At 42.5% G+C, this 19,245-nt stretch overlaps 1 protein-coding gene across 1 annotated transcript in view; it reads left to right on the top strand.

Annotated features, from left to right (window-relative positions):
• Positions 1-7,706: 7,706 nt before the first annotated feature.
• The window catches only part of chs1 (chitin synthase 1), a gene marked incomplete at both ends in the record, with an annotated part of 31,112 nt that continues 19,573 nt past the window's right edge, over positions 7,707-19,245 (top strand). Inside the window, 7 exons of the mRNA XM_079842324.1 lie at positions 7,707-7,753; positions 12,819-12,954; positions 14,267-14,452; positions 17,390-18,492; positions 18,573-18,674; positions 18,771-18,947; positions 19,060-19,207. Of these exons, the coding sequence (XP_079698450.1) occupies positions 7,707-7,753; positions 12,819-12,954; positions 14,267-14,452; positions 17,390-18,492; positions 18,573-18,674; positions 18,771-18,947; positions 19,060-19,207 (1,899 nt within the window). The remainder of the gene's footprint in view (positions 7,754-12,818; positions 12,955-14,266; positions 14,453-17,389; positions 18,493-18,572; positions 18,675-18,770; positions 18,948-19,059; positions 19,208-19,245) is intronic.

The raw sequence follows: 19,245 nt of genomic DNA, 5'->3' as shown, positions 1-19,245 counted from the left end.
GGTGGTGATAGTAGTTTAAACTCACATTGTGATGCTTGAAGTGTTTGATATCTATGGATTTTATTATAGGCAAGACGAGTCCAGTGTTGATTTGAGAGGCTAAAGCGTTGGGTTAACTCACTGTCAGCCGCTTGGTCGTCACCTTGAAAAACAAAAACTTTAATTTAACAAACAAAAAATGCTCCAAACATTTTTCTAAATTAACTTAATAAAGAAACGAAACGAAATATAATTACTTTGACATTAAAAACAAAACTGAACTATTTTAATGGCTGCAAAAGTGTGTAATAGGGAGGATAGAAAGTTTTTAAAAAACACGGGCTTCTTGTAGATCTCTAGATCTGAAACTCATTTAAATTTCAGTAATTGTAATTGCATTACTTGATTAAGAAAAAAATATTTAGTTACTTCTGCGTTACTGCTGAAAGTAGTGGAATTACAGTAATGCGTTACTTTGTATCGCGTTATTCCCAACACCGGCGTTTACTACAGTAAAGTTGAGCGAGGGGATCCAGTAATGGAGTGAGTGAGTGGAGGCGGGGCTCATTTGCATATTCATGTATCCGTGAATACTAAATGAGGCGAGGGTGTAGAGTTACATTCAAGCCATCACAGGAAAAAACATTTAAATATGTCATTTTGATGATTAAAGATGAGTTTTCAGGGATTAAATGATTGACTGTGTTGGGACTTTAAGTATACTTAAAGTAATGTTCAAGTAAATTAAATAGTATACATTATTTGGTAAGTATACTAATATCAATGTGCACTAGTAGTAAACTTGTAAGTGTACTATTTCAATACTGCTTGGGACTAAATTGACACTTGAATGTGGGTAAACTTAATGAAAAAGCAACATTTTGAGGCAAAAGCTGAGAAAATCATGTTTTTTTTTATCAGATTGAGAGCGATGATCAAACACAGATGAAGTCGATCGAGTCCATCAACACCTCAAAGCTTCAGTCGTTTCCTCTTCATGGGTTCATCATCTCATTCAGTAACATTAGGCAGTATAGATTTAGAAGATGATGTTTAATGTTGTTGGTTATATATCACGTGCGTCAGCGATGCTTCTATCACTTGTTTCTGCTTCTTCTTCTTCACCTGTGTTTTGATCAGGAGACTCTGTACTAGACGATGTGTAATAGCGCCCCCTACCGTATAACAGTGGAAACATGGACAGCTCAGTCAGTGGTGGGAAAGAGTGAAGTAGATGTGAAGTAAATTCCTACAACACTACCAGTGCCTACACAACACACAGATACTCACTCATCAAATCTGTTTTCTTTATAAATCAATATTTTCAAACTATGTAAGTTTAATAAGACTGTATGTAAAGCTATGATGTGAATATATTTAATAGGCTACTTAATCAAAAGATTAAACACAAGCCAAGAATACTTATAACACCTAATTATACGAAGTATATCTGGATCAAAAGATTGAGCACGAGTATAGGCCGAATATACTAAAAAATGGTGCTTTTAAGATCTGATCCTTGAAAGGTTCTTCATGGGACCAAATGTGGCTCCTCACACAGGTGTTTAGTGATCAGCTGATGTTCTTCCATCTCTGAGCCTGAAGCCATGAACACCGCTGGCCTTCCCATCCTTCCTTTCCAGCGGAGGACAAGCACAAGCGCTCCCGCAGCACCGGCTCTGGGACAGCAGTGAAGGGATGCTTGATCCGCTCATGATCCCAACATCAGGACTAATGAAGCTGGAGTTTGAGAGGAAGCGGCTGAAGGAGAGAGGGGGATATCCTGCTGGTTGTGTAACTGATGTGTTAATCAGAGCACATCTTTATCTGTGCGCCTGCTGCGTTCTCTCAGTGATAAAGTGTGTGCGTCACGTCTCATATTAGTTATAAAACTCGGCTCATCTTCTCCACCCTTGGATTCAACCCATGAACTCAAGACGATTTAGTGTGTGTGTGTGTGTGTGTGTGTGTGTGTGTGTGTGTGTGTGTGTGTGTGTGTGTGTGTGTGTGTGTGTGGGCATGTTTTTGTGAAATATCAGGACACAAATGTGTATAAATGACATGGGTATTACAAAAAGAGGGTGAAATATGAGGACGTTCCCCATGTCCTCACTTTTCAAAATGCTTATAAATCACAGAATGAGGTTTTTTTCACAGAAAGTGAACTGCACAGTCTCCTGTGAGGGCTAGGTTTAGGGTGTGTGTGTGTGTGTGTGTGTGTGTGATGGGTAGGTTTAGGGGAAGTGTGTGTGTGTGTGTGTGTGTGTGTGTGTGTGTGTGTGTGTGTGTGTGTGTGTGTGTGTGTGTGTGTGTGTGTGTGTGTGTGTGTGTGTGTGTGTGTGTGTGTGTGTGTGTGTGTGTGTGTGTGATGGGTAGGTTTAGGGGAAGTGTGTGTGTGTGTGTGTGTGTGTGTGTGTGTGTGTGTGTGTGTGTGTGTGTGTGTGTGTGTGTGTGTGTGTGTGTGTGTGTGTGTGTGTGATGGGTAGGTTTAGGGGAAGTGTGTGTGTGTGTGTGTGTGTGTGTGTGTGTGTGTGTGTGTGTGTGTGTGTGTGTGTGTGTGTGTGTGTGTGTGTGTGTGTGTGTGTGTGTGTGTGTGTGTGTGTGTGTGTGTGTGTGTGTGTGTGTGTGTGATGGGTAGGTTTAGGGGCAGTGTGTATGTGTGTGTGAGTGTGTGTTAAAGATTGCAAGTGTGTTGGTGCTTCCGCATGCAGGGCGTGTGATGCATCAGGGATGGAGTAGTAGTGCTTGTATAGCAACATTCTAAAAAACTCCAAGGCCAAGCCGAGTTGGGGCTCCATATTTCCATATTATGGGGTAAGGCGATCCCAAGGACAGACCCCCCCCCGAGATGCACCCGGTCAAAGTCCCATTTTTTATCCCACCGGATAGAGACGTGGCATGCAGGCCCATCGGAGAGTGGAAATGCCCTGATGCCCGTCAGCCACTGTCCCAGCTCTGGGGAAATAGTGAAGACCCCGACGGCAGCGCAGGCGAAGATGATGGTGTGAGAACCATCACAGCGGAAGAAGGAAACCCCACAGCCATAGGGTAACTCATGAGGGTACAGGGGCTCGGGGAGCAAACCCAGAAGACAAACCTGCACTTTGGGGCAGGCACAGGCGGAGTCCAGCTGATCCGACCACCAGCAACTTCCCGTCAGACGAAGGTCGTCATGGGATCCCTCATGCCACTGGAGATCCCTCATGCCACTGGGATTCCTCATGCCACTGGAGATCCCTCATGCCACTGGAGATCCCTCATGCCACTGGAGATCCCTCATGCCACTGGGATTCCTCATGCCACTGGAGATCCCTCATGCCACTGGAGATCCCTCATGCCACTGGAGATCCCTCATGCCACTGGAGATCCCTCATGCCACTGGGATTCCTCATGCCACTGGAGATCCCTCATGCCACTGGAGATCCCTCATGCCACTGGAGATCCCTCATGCCACTGGAGATCCCTCATGCCACTGGGATCCCTCATGCCACTGGAGATTCCTCATGCCACTGGAGATCCCTCATGCCACTGGAGATCCCTCATGCCACTGGAGATCCCTCATGCCACTGGAGATCCCTCATGCCACTGGAGATCCCTCATGCCACTGGAGATCCCTCATGCCACTGGGATCCCTCATGCCACTGGAGATTCCTCATGCCACTGGAGATCCCTCATGCCACTGGAGATCCCTCATGCCACTGGAGATCCCTCATGCCACTGGAGATCCCTCATGCCACTGGAGATCCCTCATGCCACTGGAGCCCCCAAAAAAAGTCCTGTGGCGATGTGGAATGGTGGTGGGCACAGGGCAAGGATGTGGGTGAGACACAGGTGGCAATGGTGGTCTGAAAAACTGTCTGCTCCCCACACTCCGGACGGTCAGCCGCCACCTTCAGAGCATCAAAGTGAACAATAAGCTTAGCATTGCTTCGTGGAGCGTTCGCAGACCTGGCCGAAACTCCTGACCCCACATTTACATTTAGTCATTTAGCAGATGCTTTTATCCAAAGCGACTTACAAATGAGAGCAAAAGAAGCAGCTAGAGCAGTCAAGGGCAACAGTATGAGAACCCCACCACAGCACTGGTGGAGCTGGAGCTCGCAGGATATAACATCTCTCAGAGAGACCAGATACAGGCGGAGGACTCCTTGGCAGAGGGTGGTGCTGGTACACCTTCTTCTGGAAGGAGGTCTCCGAAGACACTCGCCGTAATCATGGAGTGAAGTCTAAACCGCTGAAGCGGATTCCAGAATCTCCGCTTTCCCCTGGAAAAGAAACACTCATCAGTGTATACACTCCAACTCTCAATGCTGAGCAGAACATCAAGGAGGATTTCTGTAGAGCTCTTGATGCCATCCTACAGAAACCCCGGCTATAGAGACAGAGCGTATTTAGGCCACGCCCACACCGGGGGGGAAACAATCCAACGCTCTCCATTGACTTTGCATTGCGTGAAGCGGCTCCTTGTCATTTCGGACTTATAACAAAAAACAGAACAATGTCTAAAAGCTGATATGTGACAAAGTGTACAGCAAACAAGCTAAAAAACACAGAAATACGTTTTTATAAGCTGTCGACCCAAAAAAACGAGAGTTTAAGGAGACAAATGTGGATAAAGGCAGTAAGACGTGACGCTTCAGCTGAAGAATGGGTCAATTTTGGGATCCTGACACTCAGTGTGTCTCAGTGTGTGTGTGTGTGTGTGTGTGTGTGTGTGTGTGCTGTAAATATGTTGTCACTGTTAAGTCAAATCTCCAAATGTCAGTTTTATATATGATATTTCCTGTCTCTGATTATGTTCTCCTCTAGTGTGTGTACTTCTAAGTGTAATATAACGTGTCTCAATGGCCTGAATCCACTTTTTTGTCCTTAAACGCTCGTTTTTTGGGTCATTAGCTTATAAAAACGTCTGTGTTTTTGGTTGTGTGTTTTGTTTAGCTTGTTTGTTGTACACTTTGTCACATATCAGCTTTTAGACATTGTTCTGTTTTTTGTTATAAGTCTGAAATGACAAGGAGGCGCTTCACACAATGCAAAGTCAATGGAGAGCGTTGGATTGTTTCCCCCCGGTGGGCGTGGCCTTCAGATTATGACGCGTGGCCTTCAGATTATGGGCGTGGCCTTCAGATTATGACGCGTGGCCTTCAGATTATGACGCGTGTCGCTCTGTCTCTATGGACAGGCTCATACTCATGGGGGACTAGAGCGGGTACTGAGCACCTGGTGTGGAGTAAAGCCAGCACGGTGTGGGTAAAATGAGCCAGAACGGGCCCAGACTCCTCTTCCTCTGTGCAGAGCAGCAGCTGGTCATTACTAACACCATCGTCCAGATGAAGAACAGGTTCAGGACCAGCTGGCAGCAGCATTGGCATCTCCTTGACCACGTGATTGTCCGTCAAAAAGCAGCCCAGATGTCCTCAGCACCCGTGTTATAGAGGAGCTGAGCTGATCTACTCATGAGCATTCAACCTCACAGCCTCACACACGAAACTCCAGCGCTGAACACACACTCCACCAAACACAACCTCTGATGTTCCTCTGAAAACCTCAACTAGATCCGGGAAGAATCCGCTCTGCTCCAGGCTAGTTATAACGCAGCCTCAGAGGTACTCGGACAATCAAGGAAACCTCAGCAGGACCCTGGAAAAACTAAATGTCCCCACAAAGATGGCAATATCCCAAATCCTCGTCCTTGTGGGGACATTTTTAGGTGCCCATGAGGAAACATCTTATAAATCAGACTAAGTGATGTTTTTTGAAAATGTAAAAATGCAGAATGTCTCCTGTGATGAGTAGGTTTAGGGGCAGTGTGTGTGTGTGTGTGTGTGTGTGTGTGTGTGTGTGTGTGTGTGTGTGTGTGTGTGTGTGTGTGTGTGTGTGTGTGTGTGTGTGTGTGTGTGTGTGTGTGTGTGTGTGTGTGTGTGTGTGTGTGTGTGTGATGGGTAGGTTTAGGGCCAGTGTGTGTGTGTGTGTGTGTGTGTGTGTGTGTGTGTGTGTGTGTGTGTGATGGGTAGGTTTAGGGGCAGGGGCAGTGTGTGTGTGTGTGTGTGTGTGTGTGTGTGTGTGTGTGTGTGTGTGTGTGTGTGTGTGTGTGTGTGTGTAATGGGTAGGTGTAGGGGCAGGGGCTGTGTGTGTGTGTGTGTGTGTGTGTGTGTGTGTGTGTGTGTGTGTGTGTGTGTGTGTGTGTGTGTGTGTGTGTGTGTGTGTGTGTGTGTGTGTGTGTGTGTGTGTGTGTGTGTGTGTGTGTGTGTGTGTGTGTGTGTGATGGGTAGGTTTAGGGGCAGGGGCAGGGGCAGTGTGTGTGTGTGTGTGTGTGTGTGTGGGCATGTTTTCGTGAAATATCAGGACACAAATGTGTATAAATGACATGGGTATTACAAAAAGAGGGTGAAATATGAGGACGTTCCCCATGTCCTCACTTTTCAAAATGCTTATAAATCACAGAATGAGGTTTTTTTCACAGAAAGTGAACTGTGCAGTGTGTGTGTGTGTGTGTGTGTGTGTGTGTGTAATGGGTAGGCTTAGGGGCAGGGGCAGTGTGTGTGTGTGTGTGTGTGTGTGTGTGTGTGTGTGTGTGTGTGTGTGTGTGTGTGTGTGTGTGTGTGTGTGTGTGTGTGTGTGTGTGTGTGTGTGTGTGTAATGGGTAGGTGTAGGGGCAGGGGCAGTGTGTGTGTGTGTGTGTGTGTGTGTGGGCATGTTTTCGTGAAATATCAGGACACAAATGTGTATAATGACACAGGTATTACAAAAAGAGGGTGAAATATGAGGACGTTCCCCATGTCCTCACTTTTCAAAATGCTTATAAATCACAGAATGAGGTTTTTTTCACAGAAAGTGAACTGTGCAGTGTGTGTGTGTGTGTGTGTGTGTGTGTGTGTGTGTGTGTGTGTGTGTGTGTGTGTGTGTGTGTGTGTGTGTGTGTGTGTGTGTGTGTGTGTGTGTGTGTGTGTGTGTGTGTGATGGGTAGGTTTAGGGGCAGTGTAAGGGAATAGAAAATACGGTTTGTACAGTATAAAAACCATTACGCCTATGGAATGTCCTCACATTTCACAAAAACAAACGTGTGTGTGTGTGTGTGTGTGTGTGTGTGTGTGTAATGGGTAGGTTTAGGGGCAGGGGCAGTGTGTGTGTGTGTGTGTGTGTGTGTGTGTGTGTGTGTGTGTGTGTGTGTGTGTGTGTGTGTGTGTGTGTGTGTGTGTGTGTGTGTGTGTGTGTGTGTGTGTGTGTGTGTGATGAGTAGGTTTAGGGGCAGTGTAAGGGGATAGAATATACAGTTTATACGGTATAAAAACCATTACGCCTATGGAATGTCCTCATAAAACATGAAAACCCAACGTGTGTGTGTGTGTGTGTGTGTGTGTGTGTGTGTGTGTGTGTGTGTGTGTGTGTGTGTGTGTGTGTGTGTGTGTGTGTGTGTGTGTGTGTGTGTGTGTGTGTGTGTGTGTGTGTGTGTGTGTGTGTGTGTGTGTGTGGCTGATTAACCAGATCAATATTTCTACATTATTCTGAGCATCAAGAGTCTCCCTTTAGATCTGCAGGGATATCAGGATCGTGTGAAGCTACGCCTGGACTTTGGTCGGTCATAAATCTGATCAGGCTGTTGAGATGAAGCGGATCTTTGGACTCGTTTACAGCCGCTCTGGGGAGATTGTGAGGTTTAAGTCCCCCGTCCTCTGAGGAGCTCACAGACGTCTCTGGTGAATGGAGTGAGAGACAGCGGTGGAGAGATGGAGGAACTGAAGCAGAGGAGACAGAAGAGAGAAGGGCGACACAGGTAACCCATCCATCCACACTATCCCAGGCTTTCCCTTCATTCTTCAGGAATAAACGACTGGAATTCTTCATCAACACAAAGCGTTATAATAGAGATGTGCTGTTCAGTGATATAGAAACTCACAGCAGAAGTATGACTGATTTCATTTCATATTTAAAATACTTTATACAGTATAACCACTAAAGACTTGAGATGACCCGTATAGCTGGATTAGGGACTTTATATATATATATATATATTTTAATAGCTTTGCATAAAAACAAGTTTGCATATATACTACTAAGTGACAACTAAGTTTTTCTGTTACTGTATATTTACACGATATTATTGATGTAAAACTCTTAAATTCTCTCTTATATATGGCAGTTATTAGTATCTGCTATATGATAACAATATTCTAACAATAATTGTGAGAATGCACTGCATAGTAAGTAGTAGTATTTATGTCTTGTTTCCAGACTGAATATCTAAAAATTCTTAAATTAAGATGATTTGACTATGAGTATATAAGATATTCTTGATCAGTGAGTTTTGAAGTAATGGGGGAAGAAAGATAATCTTCTTCTGTTTGAAATCTTGTTTGGTGTTTCTCTAAACAGAATAAGATTATCTTTCTTCCCCCATTGCACTTCAAAACTCACTTCATTTTGATCAAAAATATCTTATATACTCATAGTCAAATCATCTTAATTTAAGCAATTTTAGATATTTAGACTGGAAACAAGACAGAAATATAAGAAAAGCGTTTTTTGCAGTGTGAACGTGAGCGGCGTTCGGGACACAAACAGGAGCTCATTTCTGTGCGAAAATATCCGAAGCACACACACTGAAATCTGCGTCTCAGACATCTCACGCCTCTCCAATTCTACATTTTATAGTGACTGATCACATCTACATTTTTCATTTGGCCAAATTGAATTTCTGTGAATTGATATAATTTAATTCACAGAAATTCAATTTGGCCAACTAAAAAATGTAGATGTGATCAGTCACTAGAAAATGTTGAAATGGAGAGGCCTGAGATGTTTACAGTGAAACTGTGAGGTTAGTCCAATTAAATATTTTAAATTGTAGTAACAATTGTTGGCAACACTTTACTTGAAGAGGTGAGCATAAGACTGACATGAGGACTCTTGGGCCAAAAATATGTTCAGTAGTTCAGATATGGACTTCTTGTACAGCCATAACGTATATATAAAAAATAATAATAATAATAATAAAAACCTTTTTAAAAAAAGAAGAAAAAAAAAGACTGACATGACACATGTCATGAATATGAAGGAGTTTGTATGCATGTTTATGACAACTGTCATTACCAAGACATCATAACCTGTCATAAATCATTTTTTGAAGTTGAATTTGTCATTTAAAATGTCATTAAGTATCAAATTATTTTATAACAGCGTTGTGAATATTTTTCAGTTCATAATGTTTTTAAAAAAAAAAGTTTTACAGCATCCACACATTTATATTTCCTGAAATGTTTTTTTGCATGATGGATAAGTCCAGCTAAGACTCATCATAATGGCGAACACCTGACCTGAGTCTATCATTCTGAGCTGAGTTTACACTGTTAGAATATCATTTGACAGATTATTGACTCTTAATTTGGATAATATTTAATATTTCAATACTTAAGTTTGATAATTAATCTGCTATGTCATGTTTATGACAGGTTATGATGTATTGGTTTATGTCAAGTTGTCATGACGAAGACATCTCAAATAATGTCATCTTTGCATTAAAAACGACATAATTGAGCGAATGACACTTAATGACAGTTTTCATAAACATGCATAAAAACTCCTTCACATTCATGACATGTGTCATATCAGTCTTATGCTCACCCCTTCAGGTGAAGTGTTATCGAATTGGGTATTTCTCACTGTCCCAAAAGACAAAAATTACTATAAATATATTAAGCAAAATACAGAACACAGGCAACAGGTTTGACATTTTATCACATTACTTTATATTTAACACATTTAATTCCAACACAGGATATTTGGTGAAAATACATTATTTCAAATAAGGAAAAACTCTGAATATTCAAGAAGTCTTAATGTGGTGAAGAAAGCGCGGCACTGCATAGGCTAAAAACCTGTACATAAAAATAAAAACTATGTGACAGAACAGAAGTTCTTCATTTTATAATGAGGACGAGACGAATGAGCGGACGAATAAGAAAATCACGAGCTTGACGTGTTTGATATTAAAGGCAATAACTCAAGCCCTGAGAGAGGGCATGGCGGTCACATGACGCATATCACACAGATGACTTCATTTACTTATTACCTACTATTTTAGACATAAAAGACATGAGGAAAATAAAACTATTGGCTACCGTTAAATAATTCTGTGGTAAACGAGAACACGCTCATGAAACCAGTGAATGCATGAACTCGGGATTCTACAAAATGTCTTTTAAACTTCATACGGGTCATGAAGCAATTGACTGAGCACAATTAAATATGTTCGGTGTATAAAAATGTAAAAATATACATTTTTAATTTTGAGTGAAGACCTTAAGCGATGATTAGTACAATGCATCTTTTTGCATGGGGAGGATTATTTGGAAGTCATTTAGTGGGCCAATATGTAATGATCAATTTTCAAAATGTTTCCCCAAAAAATGTTTTGCAGTGAGCGCACAATACCGAATCAAGTTCTCTGTACGTCTTCTTGCGCTTGAACTGACACATTCAAACCAGTATCTGGTCAACATATGTCTTCAGTGAATGTAAACAGTTGAGAAATAAAGCATGTGTGTATTAGATCCGTGCATTCGCTCTTAAAGTGACAGCAGCCTAATATTCCTGCGTCTGTGTTTTTAGTGTTAATCAAACAACAAAATACAAAGAACAATCACTCATTGAATAAAGTTTTCATGGCGGGTTAAACATATTTATGTCCGGTAAATTTTCTTAAAGGGTTAGTTCACCCAAAAATGTAAATTGTGTCATTAATGACTGAGCCTCATGTGGTTGGACACCCGTCAGACCTCCGTTCATCTTCAGACACAAATGAAGATATTTTAGTGTAAATCTGATGCTCTGAAAGGCCTCCATTGGCTCAACTTTACACTCTCAAGACCCTTAAAAGACACTAAAGACTAAAGTTACAAAGTCCATCTCACTACAGCGGCTCTACAATAACTTTATGAAGAGACGAGAATAGTTTCTGTGCGCAAAAAAACCCTAAATAACGACTTATATAGTGATGACGATTTCAAAACACGGCCTCATGAAGCTTCGAAGCGTTGTGAATCAGTGAGTCGACTCAGCGGTTCAGAGCGTTATGAATCAGTGAGTCGATTCAGTGGTTCAGAGCGTTATGAATCAGTGAGTCGATTCAGCGGTTCAGAGCGTTATGAATCAGTGAGTCGATTCAGAGGTTTGGAGCGTCATGAATCAGTGAGTCGATTCAGCGGTTCAGAGCGTTATGAATCAGTGAGTCGATTCAGCGGTTCAGAGCGTTATGAATCAGTGAGTCGATTCAGCGGTTCAGAGCGTTATGAATCAGTGAGTCGATTCAGCGGTTCAGAGCGTCATGAATCAGTGAGTCGATTCAGCGGTTCAGAGCGTTATGAGTCAGTGAGTCGATTCAGCGGTTCAGAGCGTTATGAATCAGTGAGTCGATTCAGCGGTGTGAATCGCCAAAGTCACGTGATTTCAGCAGTTTGGCGGTTTGACACGTGATCCGAATCATGATTCAACTCACTGATTCATAACGCTTTGAAGCTTCATGACGCCATGTTTTGAAATCGTCATCTCTATATAAGTCGTTATTTAGGGTTTTTTTGCGCACAGAAACTATTCTCGTCTTCATAAAGTTATTGTAGAGCCGCTGTAGTGAGATGGACTTTGTAACTTTAGTCTTTAGTGTCTTTTAAGGGTCTTGAGAGTGTAAAGTTGAGCCAATGGAGGCCTTTCAGAGCATCAGATTTACACTAAAATATCTTCATTTGTGTCTGAAGATGAACGGAGGTCTGACGGGTGTCCAACCACATGAGGCTCAGTCATTAATGACACAATTTACAGTTTTGGGTGAACTAACCCTTTAAAGGATGAATTCACTTCAAAATGAAAATGTCCTGATATTTTCCTCACCCCCATCTCATCCAAGATGTCTTTCATTAAGTTTTTTTGAGGAACACATTCCAGGATTTTTCCGCTCATAATGGACTTCAATGGGAACCAACGGCTGAAGGTCCAGATCACTGCAGTTTCAGAGGAAGAGCTTCAGAGGCCGATCCCAGAGGAATAGAGTCTGATCTAGACAAACCATCGGCCATTTTCAAAAATAAATATACTTTTTAACGTAAATTGCTCATCTTGCGCTGCTCTGCGATGTGATAGTGATTGCGTAATCACGTCGAAAACGTCACACTAGACGTAGACAGAAGTACTGCCCCAAACGCTCGTGCGAGGACTAATACAAACTCCCTTTAAAACACTTCATCTTCAACTTCAAAATCGTCTGACATTGTTGTTTTACTTTATTTTGCTAAAAGATGTTTGTCAGAGCCTCTGAAGCTCTTCCTCTGAAAAGGCAGTGATTTGGACCTTCAGCCGTTGGTTCCCATTGAAGTCCATTATGAGCAGAAAAATCCTGGAATGTTTTCCCCAAAAAAACTTAATTACTTTTCGACTGAAGAAAGAAAGACATGAACATCTTGGATGAGATGGGGAGAGTAAATCACCAGGAGATGTTCATATGAGTACCTTGGAACAGCAATATGTTCCCTAGGGAACTAATGTGAAACTTTAATGGGTAAATAAGGTACAAAGATGTCTTTTTAAGGGTTCCTCGGCCCAGATCCGGGCCACATCTGGCACATGTGGATTCAACGCGTATGGGCCGGATCTGGGCCGACAGTGTCTTGCTTTCTGGGGGACAAGCTGTTGTTCCCCTAAAGGTAAAATTTTAGCAAATTTTTTTCTGAGAGCGTTGAGAAAAAAACACGTTTTCCTCCTATAGAGCACATTTCCGGTAACTGAAGGGATGCATTGTTTTTCACTCAGGCACTGTTGCCCTCCTCTCACATGTTTCTCCGTCTGCACAGAGACACCTGGGACCCGTTCCAGCTGAACCCGATCGGAGCCGAGAAAGAGCAGAAGAGAATATGCTTCCGGATCCTGCAGAACCTGGTGGCCTTTATAGTGGGCCTGCTGGTGCTGGTCAGCGGCGTCGTGAGCAAGGTGAATCATGACTGTTAAATATTACAGTCCATAAATAAACCATAAATATTAATAGAGGATAACAGCATCCCCAACCATCCCTGTTTACTGATCGCCATCGCCATGGTGACGCACCGGACTCACACTGGCTTCAACATCTGCTCCCCTCATGATTATGATGAGGATTTTCTTTTCGCTGAGTTATTGAGATCATATTTATAGCTCTGGAATGTTGTTGTGAAACATTCTTAAAAGTTTAACAAGCTGATGCAAGACAAACAATATACATGCAATATAACCGAATATGACTCCAAATACAATAAAAAGGAAATCAAGGTCCATAAAGGGAAAGCAGATTTCAAACAAATGTGTACACAATTTTAAAATGACTATTCAAAGCATTTAACCCCTAGGAGTCTGAGCTGAGAAGTTTTGACATGCTCTGACATTTGTGTTTTTTTTCAGTTGCTTATAAACACATTAATGGCAAAAGTGTAATTACACAGTATTCAGCACAAACTGGGCGACCATAATATGTGAGCAACATGTGTATAAATGCTTGTATTTTTGAGAGAATAATGTTTATGCATGGTTTTTGAGAAAACAAAATGTTTTAAAATTAAGGCCTCAAAACACACAATAGATACGTGTTCACAAGACTTTTGACTGCAGTGTGTATTTGCCTAGAGTTTTTTCTTTAAACTGATGTGAGAATCATTGAGCCTACTCATTCACATAAAACAATACACTGATTTTTCTTCACAAAGCCAATATGCGAGGAGGCGCTATAGCTAATGAAAATGACGAGTATAACCTAAGAGGACAAAAGAACATAATATCCCGCATAATGACCTGCATAATGAATTCGCTTAATTCAGGTGTGTGACTGAGACCAACAGGACATGTATTATATATTATTTATTGTCTTTATCTAGTAAATGCATCTTGATTTAAGAATGTTTAAATATTTAGACTAGAAACAAGACAAATTATATTGAGAGAAAAACAGTTCACACTTTGTTTTAGGTGTCCTTTACTTAACCATTTGATACAGTTTACTTATTGTGTGCATTACATTTAAAGTACTTGTATTTATTTACCAATTTAGTTAGACTGATATCTTTACCCCTAACCGTAACCCTAAATCCTAAACCCACCTCAAACTCATTAGCAGTAAATGTGAGAATTTCACACAGTAAATACATGGTTATGTAGATATTTAATGTTAGCACATAGTAGTTAAAACCTCCCAATGTGAAGTGTTGGGGAATGATTCGGGCTCATAGTCTATGATTCTGTGTGTTGTGGTCACGCCTGTTCTTCTGTATTGTAGGGCTCTCTGCTGGTTCTGACCACTCTGTCCAGTCCGGTGTCTTTGAGAAACAAAGTGGATCAGCAGTTCTACACACTCCTGTTGATGTGTGTCCTGGTGATGCCAAACTTCCTGATGTTCCTGAAGTCGATGTGGAAGTGTGTCTTCAAGAGCTATGTGGCCCCTAACCCGAGGACACTGGGAATCGTGAGTGGACGTCGAGCTAAATAACGTGACTTCAGATACTTTTATGGCAAGATAAAGAATAAGTCCAATGGTTCACAAATCCACCTTAAGAAAGTGCTGTTTAATTATGCATGTTCACTAGACGTGTTTCTTAAGAGGCTTCACAGCGGAATAATACATAGGTTTGGATGTGGTGAATTAGGGACGAGAAGGGAAAAGTAACATGAGAATCTTGGATGCCTAAAATAGCGTTGCAAATATTTCCATCGCATCCAAATCAAACGTGAAACAACTTGGGTGTGAAAGTGGATGTGAGTAAAATGCACATGTCCATGTCCGGGACTATCATAACATAATTAGTATACACGATATCATATAAAGTAGAGGTGTCCAACCCTGCTCCTGGAGATCTACCCCAGAGGGCAACAGTGTCGGCCCAGATCCGGCCCACATCTGGAACATGTGGATTCAATAGCCGCGTTTCCACAGTCGGGCCAAAAGCAGGCGTGCCGGGGCCAGTCACGTTTCCACAGTCACTTCCGGGGCTTGATCGGGCCCTGTCAGGGGTTCCTCGGGGCCAACGGCCAGGGTTTTTGGCCCACCGAATGCCTTGGTCCAAAGCGGGCCGACTCGGGCAAGAGGAGTCATTACGAGCAGAGTTTATCCGGCGCTGTGGATGATCAGTGAACATCAGCATTAACCCTCTGGGGTTCTTCATTTATGGGTCACACTCAGGACCTTCAGGTTCAAAAATGACCCCCATAGGAAATTAATGGGAAATTGGCAAAAATATGAAAAAACTGAGGGTTTTTTTGTGCATACAATCTACAAATCAGCCAGGATGCAGAAAAAAGGGCTCAACAGTGAAGGGGTGAATCTCTAAAACATCAAGAGTGCAAAACAGACCAAAAAAAACTCACACACTCACACACACAATTATACACACAAAAACACATGCAGACACAAATGAACGCGTGCCATTCCAAAAGCTAATTGTGTTTTTGTGTGTGTGTGTGAGGTTTTTTTGTCTGTTTTGCACTCTTGATGTTTTAGAGATCTTCACTGTTGAGTCCTTTTTTCTGCATCCTGGCTAATTTGTAGATTGTATGCACAAAAAAACTCCAATTTCCCATTCATTTCCTATGGGGGTCATTTTTGACCCGAAGGTCCTGAGTGTGACTATTTTTTTTCGACCACTTAGACTTTTCAAATCCTGTACCGAATTTTTTTGGGTGTTCATATACCAAGTACCAATAAAGTCACCAAGTTTCGGACCATTCTGATGAAGCTACGATTTTTTACATTTTTTATTTAAAAAAAATTCGGGTCAGAAATGACCGAAGAGCCCCAGAGGGTTAAAGACTTTAAAAATAATTTTAGCTCAAAAAGTGTTTGAAATTTGTTCTGTTTGTGATCCGATGTGGATTCTGATCACCGTATAAGGCAGAAATAGTGATGCAAAAGACTATTTGCGCTAACCATTACCAAAGTAAACATACAACCGCTTGAAGAAATCAGACAAATAGGCTATCACAATGTATTTATTTAATCTGTCAGTACGTCTCGTCTCTTTATGCCAGACTGATATCCATATTTAGCTCTGCATATGTCATAAGGGTTTTTTCGGGAGCTTCCTCTGTTTTTTCGGGACTGTCATGGAGAGAGTGCTAAAGCTGCTCATGTCATATTTTTGTAGTAAAATTTGTAAAAATTATCGTTCTTTCTAAATGAGACATACTGTCCTTTGACTACAGATAAACAGACACGACTGAATACGTAGGATATGTGTGTCCTCTTTCTTTTGTGAAATAATGGACGGGTTTTAGTGAAGCGCTGCGGAGCTTCTGGCCCAACAGTGGAAACGCAAGCGTGGTTTTGGGCTTGATATGCTGCTCCAGGTGTGTTTAATCAGGGCTCTCCAGGAGCAGGATTAGTGAGCTCATAGATATCCATAATAAAGGCTCGATGTCTTACAGTGGCGTCTCTAACGTCGTCACCGGCGGCCATCTTGTCACAGGCCAGCTTGAGTAAGGTGAGTCGCTGAAATCTTGACGGATTTACAAATGGTTTGGTTTCTTACAAACGTTATTAACGTGGCTATAATTCTGGATGCTTGAACAAATTATGAATAATTATAATAATATGCAGTGTCATAACTACATCTCTAACGTTTATAACAAACCAAACAGTTTGAAAATCGGTAGAAAACTGAGCAAGTTATGGTTATTTTAAAAAGTGCATGCACCATTAAAACACAATGAGTGAGCGAGCTGACTGTGACAAGATGGCCGCCAGGAGCGGACGTCGACCTCCATTGGCCAGCAGCGGACGAGACATCTAGCCTTTATTATGTATATCTATGGGTGAGCTGGCCAACTCACTAATCTACTAGTCGACAATCCTAATCTATTCAATTGCCAAGGTGGTCTTCCTGCCCTAACCCAGTTGACCAAGTTAATGCACCAAGACCTCCGGTAGCCCCGGTAGATCCAGCTAATCAACACATAGACCAGCTTGGACCAACTAGAAACCATAAAAGACCAGCTTTGAGCATCCAAAACCAGCTGCCAAGCAATTCTGCATTTAAAAGTAGCCAGCTCTGACGTCTAGGCTAAAATAAGGCAACATTTGGGCTGTCAATGAACATGTAATAGACGTAGCCCAAGAATAGACTAGTCATCTAGAACATGAACATGTCAAAGAAATGAAACCAAAAACCTTGTAATCACTGCTGACTTTGCTTACATGATGGAGGCTGCTATTGCCTGCTGGGCATCAAAAGCTGGATTTTCCTGCAGGTTAGCCATACTAGCGAAGGACTATTAGATAGCAATGATGAGTTGAAGGCCGAAGAGTAATTGCTGAAGCTCAAACATGCACAAACTGATGATATGTATACCTTGAGAGCAATGGAAGTTGAAATGCGCAGATGTAACGATGGCTGTTGATCTTCTGCAGATGTGTGGGATTGAGAGTCTGGTGGCGGTCGGGACGGCAGTGCTGGTGCTCATTGTGATGCCTAAGCTTGATATCCTCACAAACCTCTGCATCCCTGGAGGGATCTGCATCCTCTCATCCTTGCTCCAGATCGCCTTCCGCTTGCAGACAAGGAACTGGATGATCATCTACCCCATATGCTCCCTCATCCTAGTGCTCAGCGGGTACACGCTTCTGGGGATTGACTACTACGTCAGAGAATCCACACACATCCCAGGACAAATCGATTATTGTTATGTGTATGTGGGCATTGCGATCTTCGCATCGGTGCTGGTTTCTCTGAACTGGTGGGAGAACCCTTTTCAGGCCAGCACTAACATTCAGGAGATGCTCAAGGATCTGGACTCTTTCAGAGACTCTGTTTATATGTTCACCAGCCTCCTTCGCATAGCCGTGACTCTGGCGGTGTACTTTCTGTATTTCTGCCTGATTGCTGAAAATCCCATCAAATGGGATGCGTACACCAAAGCCAGCAGAGCCACGGTGGAGATAGGCCTGGGGCTGTTCTTCCTTCAGGCGTTCTGTTCTGCTGCGTGCCACTGGTTTGGAGTCGTGGCCTGCAAGATCCACGCCGTGAGATTCAGTTTTGCCCTGCCTGTGACTTCAATCGGTCCAGTAACACTACTCCTGGGCATTACGCTTTTCTTGACGCAAGCTGGTCATCTGGTCCCTCCGCTTGAAACTGCAAGCCAAATCATAATCACTGGCAGTGATAATTCTACACAAGTCATCTCCACTCCTTTCTGGCCATTTTGCTTCAAACTCGAAGATATCAAGGACGTCAATACCACCCCGGTTGTAATGCTGGAGATTGCCTACAGTATCTGCAAAACATCCCTCAACAACCCGTACGAAATGTGGCCTTTCTCGCTGCTGGCGCTGGAGGGGGTGTGCATGTGGCTCGGGCTCATCGCTTGCACGTATTACGTGTGGAAAATTAAAGTGCAGAGAATTGAACGCACCTCTCAGCTTTTCGTCCGCCGCCTGTATGAATCCGCCTTCATTGACCTCTCTATGCTGCTGAACACGAAAATGAAAGTCATTCGTACGGCAAACAAGGAGAGGTACAAACATTCAGACAAAATCATGATATATATAGTACAGGTGCATTAATGGAGTCTAACTGTTTCCTTTCCTTGTCAAGTAGCAGTGACATTGAAGTGGAAAACTGTGTTATTTACCTTTGTGCAACGATGTGGCATGAAACGTATGACGAGATGCTGAAAATCTTGACTTCGATGTTCAGGTATTTAATCTGTGATGGATGAGCCGGTTGCTCGAAACCCCCAGTATTATCACGAAGGCTTCTTCATTCAAATCCCTTCCAATTTGTTGGTTTCAGATTGGACAGATATCGAGGGGATCCAAAGGAGGAACACAACGATGTCTTTGACTTTGAGTGCCATATTTATGTCGACGATGCCTTCATGATGGAGAAAGACAAAGAAACGGGCACTGAGACGAAGCTTGTCAACACCTATGTTTCAGACCTTGTAAACGTTGTCATGGAGGTGTACAGGTAAGGCAAAGGTTTCCTATCCGTAATCAGCTTGTGACAGATATGGACAGATTGATGAGTATGATATTTCACAACCAACTGAAAACCAAATTTCACTGTTTTTGCCTTCAAGGGTGTTTACAAATAAGGAGCCCGATGAGGTTTCTATCATTGAGACGCCATATGGCGGCCGTCTTGTGTTTGTCATGCCAGAGGGAAACATGCTTTATGTCCACCTGAAGGACAAAGCTCTGATTCGAAATAAAAAGAGATGGTCACAGGTGAACGTCAAAGTCTTTAGTATGAAGAATAATTCAGC

This window comes from Gobio gobio, assembly GCF_949357685.1.
Source record: "Gobio gobio genome assembly, chromosome: 18".
Classification (NCBI taxonomy): domain Eukaryota; kingdom Metazoa; phylum Chordata; class Actinopteri; order Cypriniformes; family Gobionidae; genus Gobio; species Gobio gobio.
The sequence above is the reverse complement of the archived record's forward strand: the minus strand, read 5'-3'. Positions and strand labels throughout refer to the sequence as shown.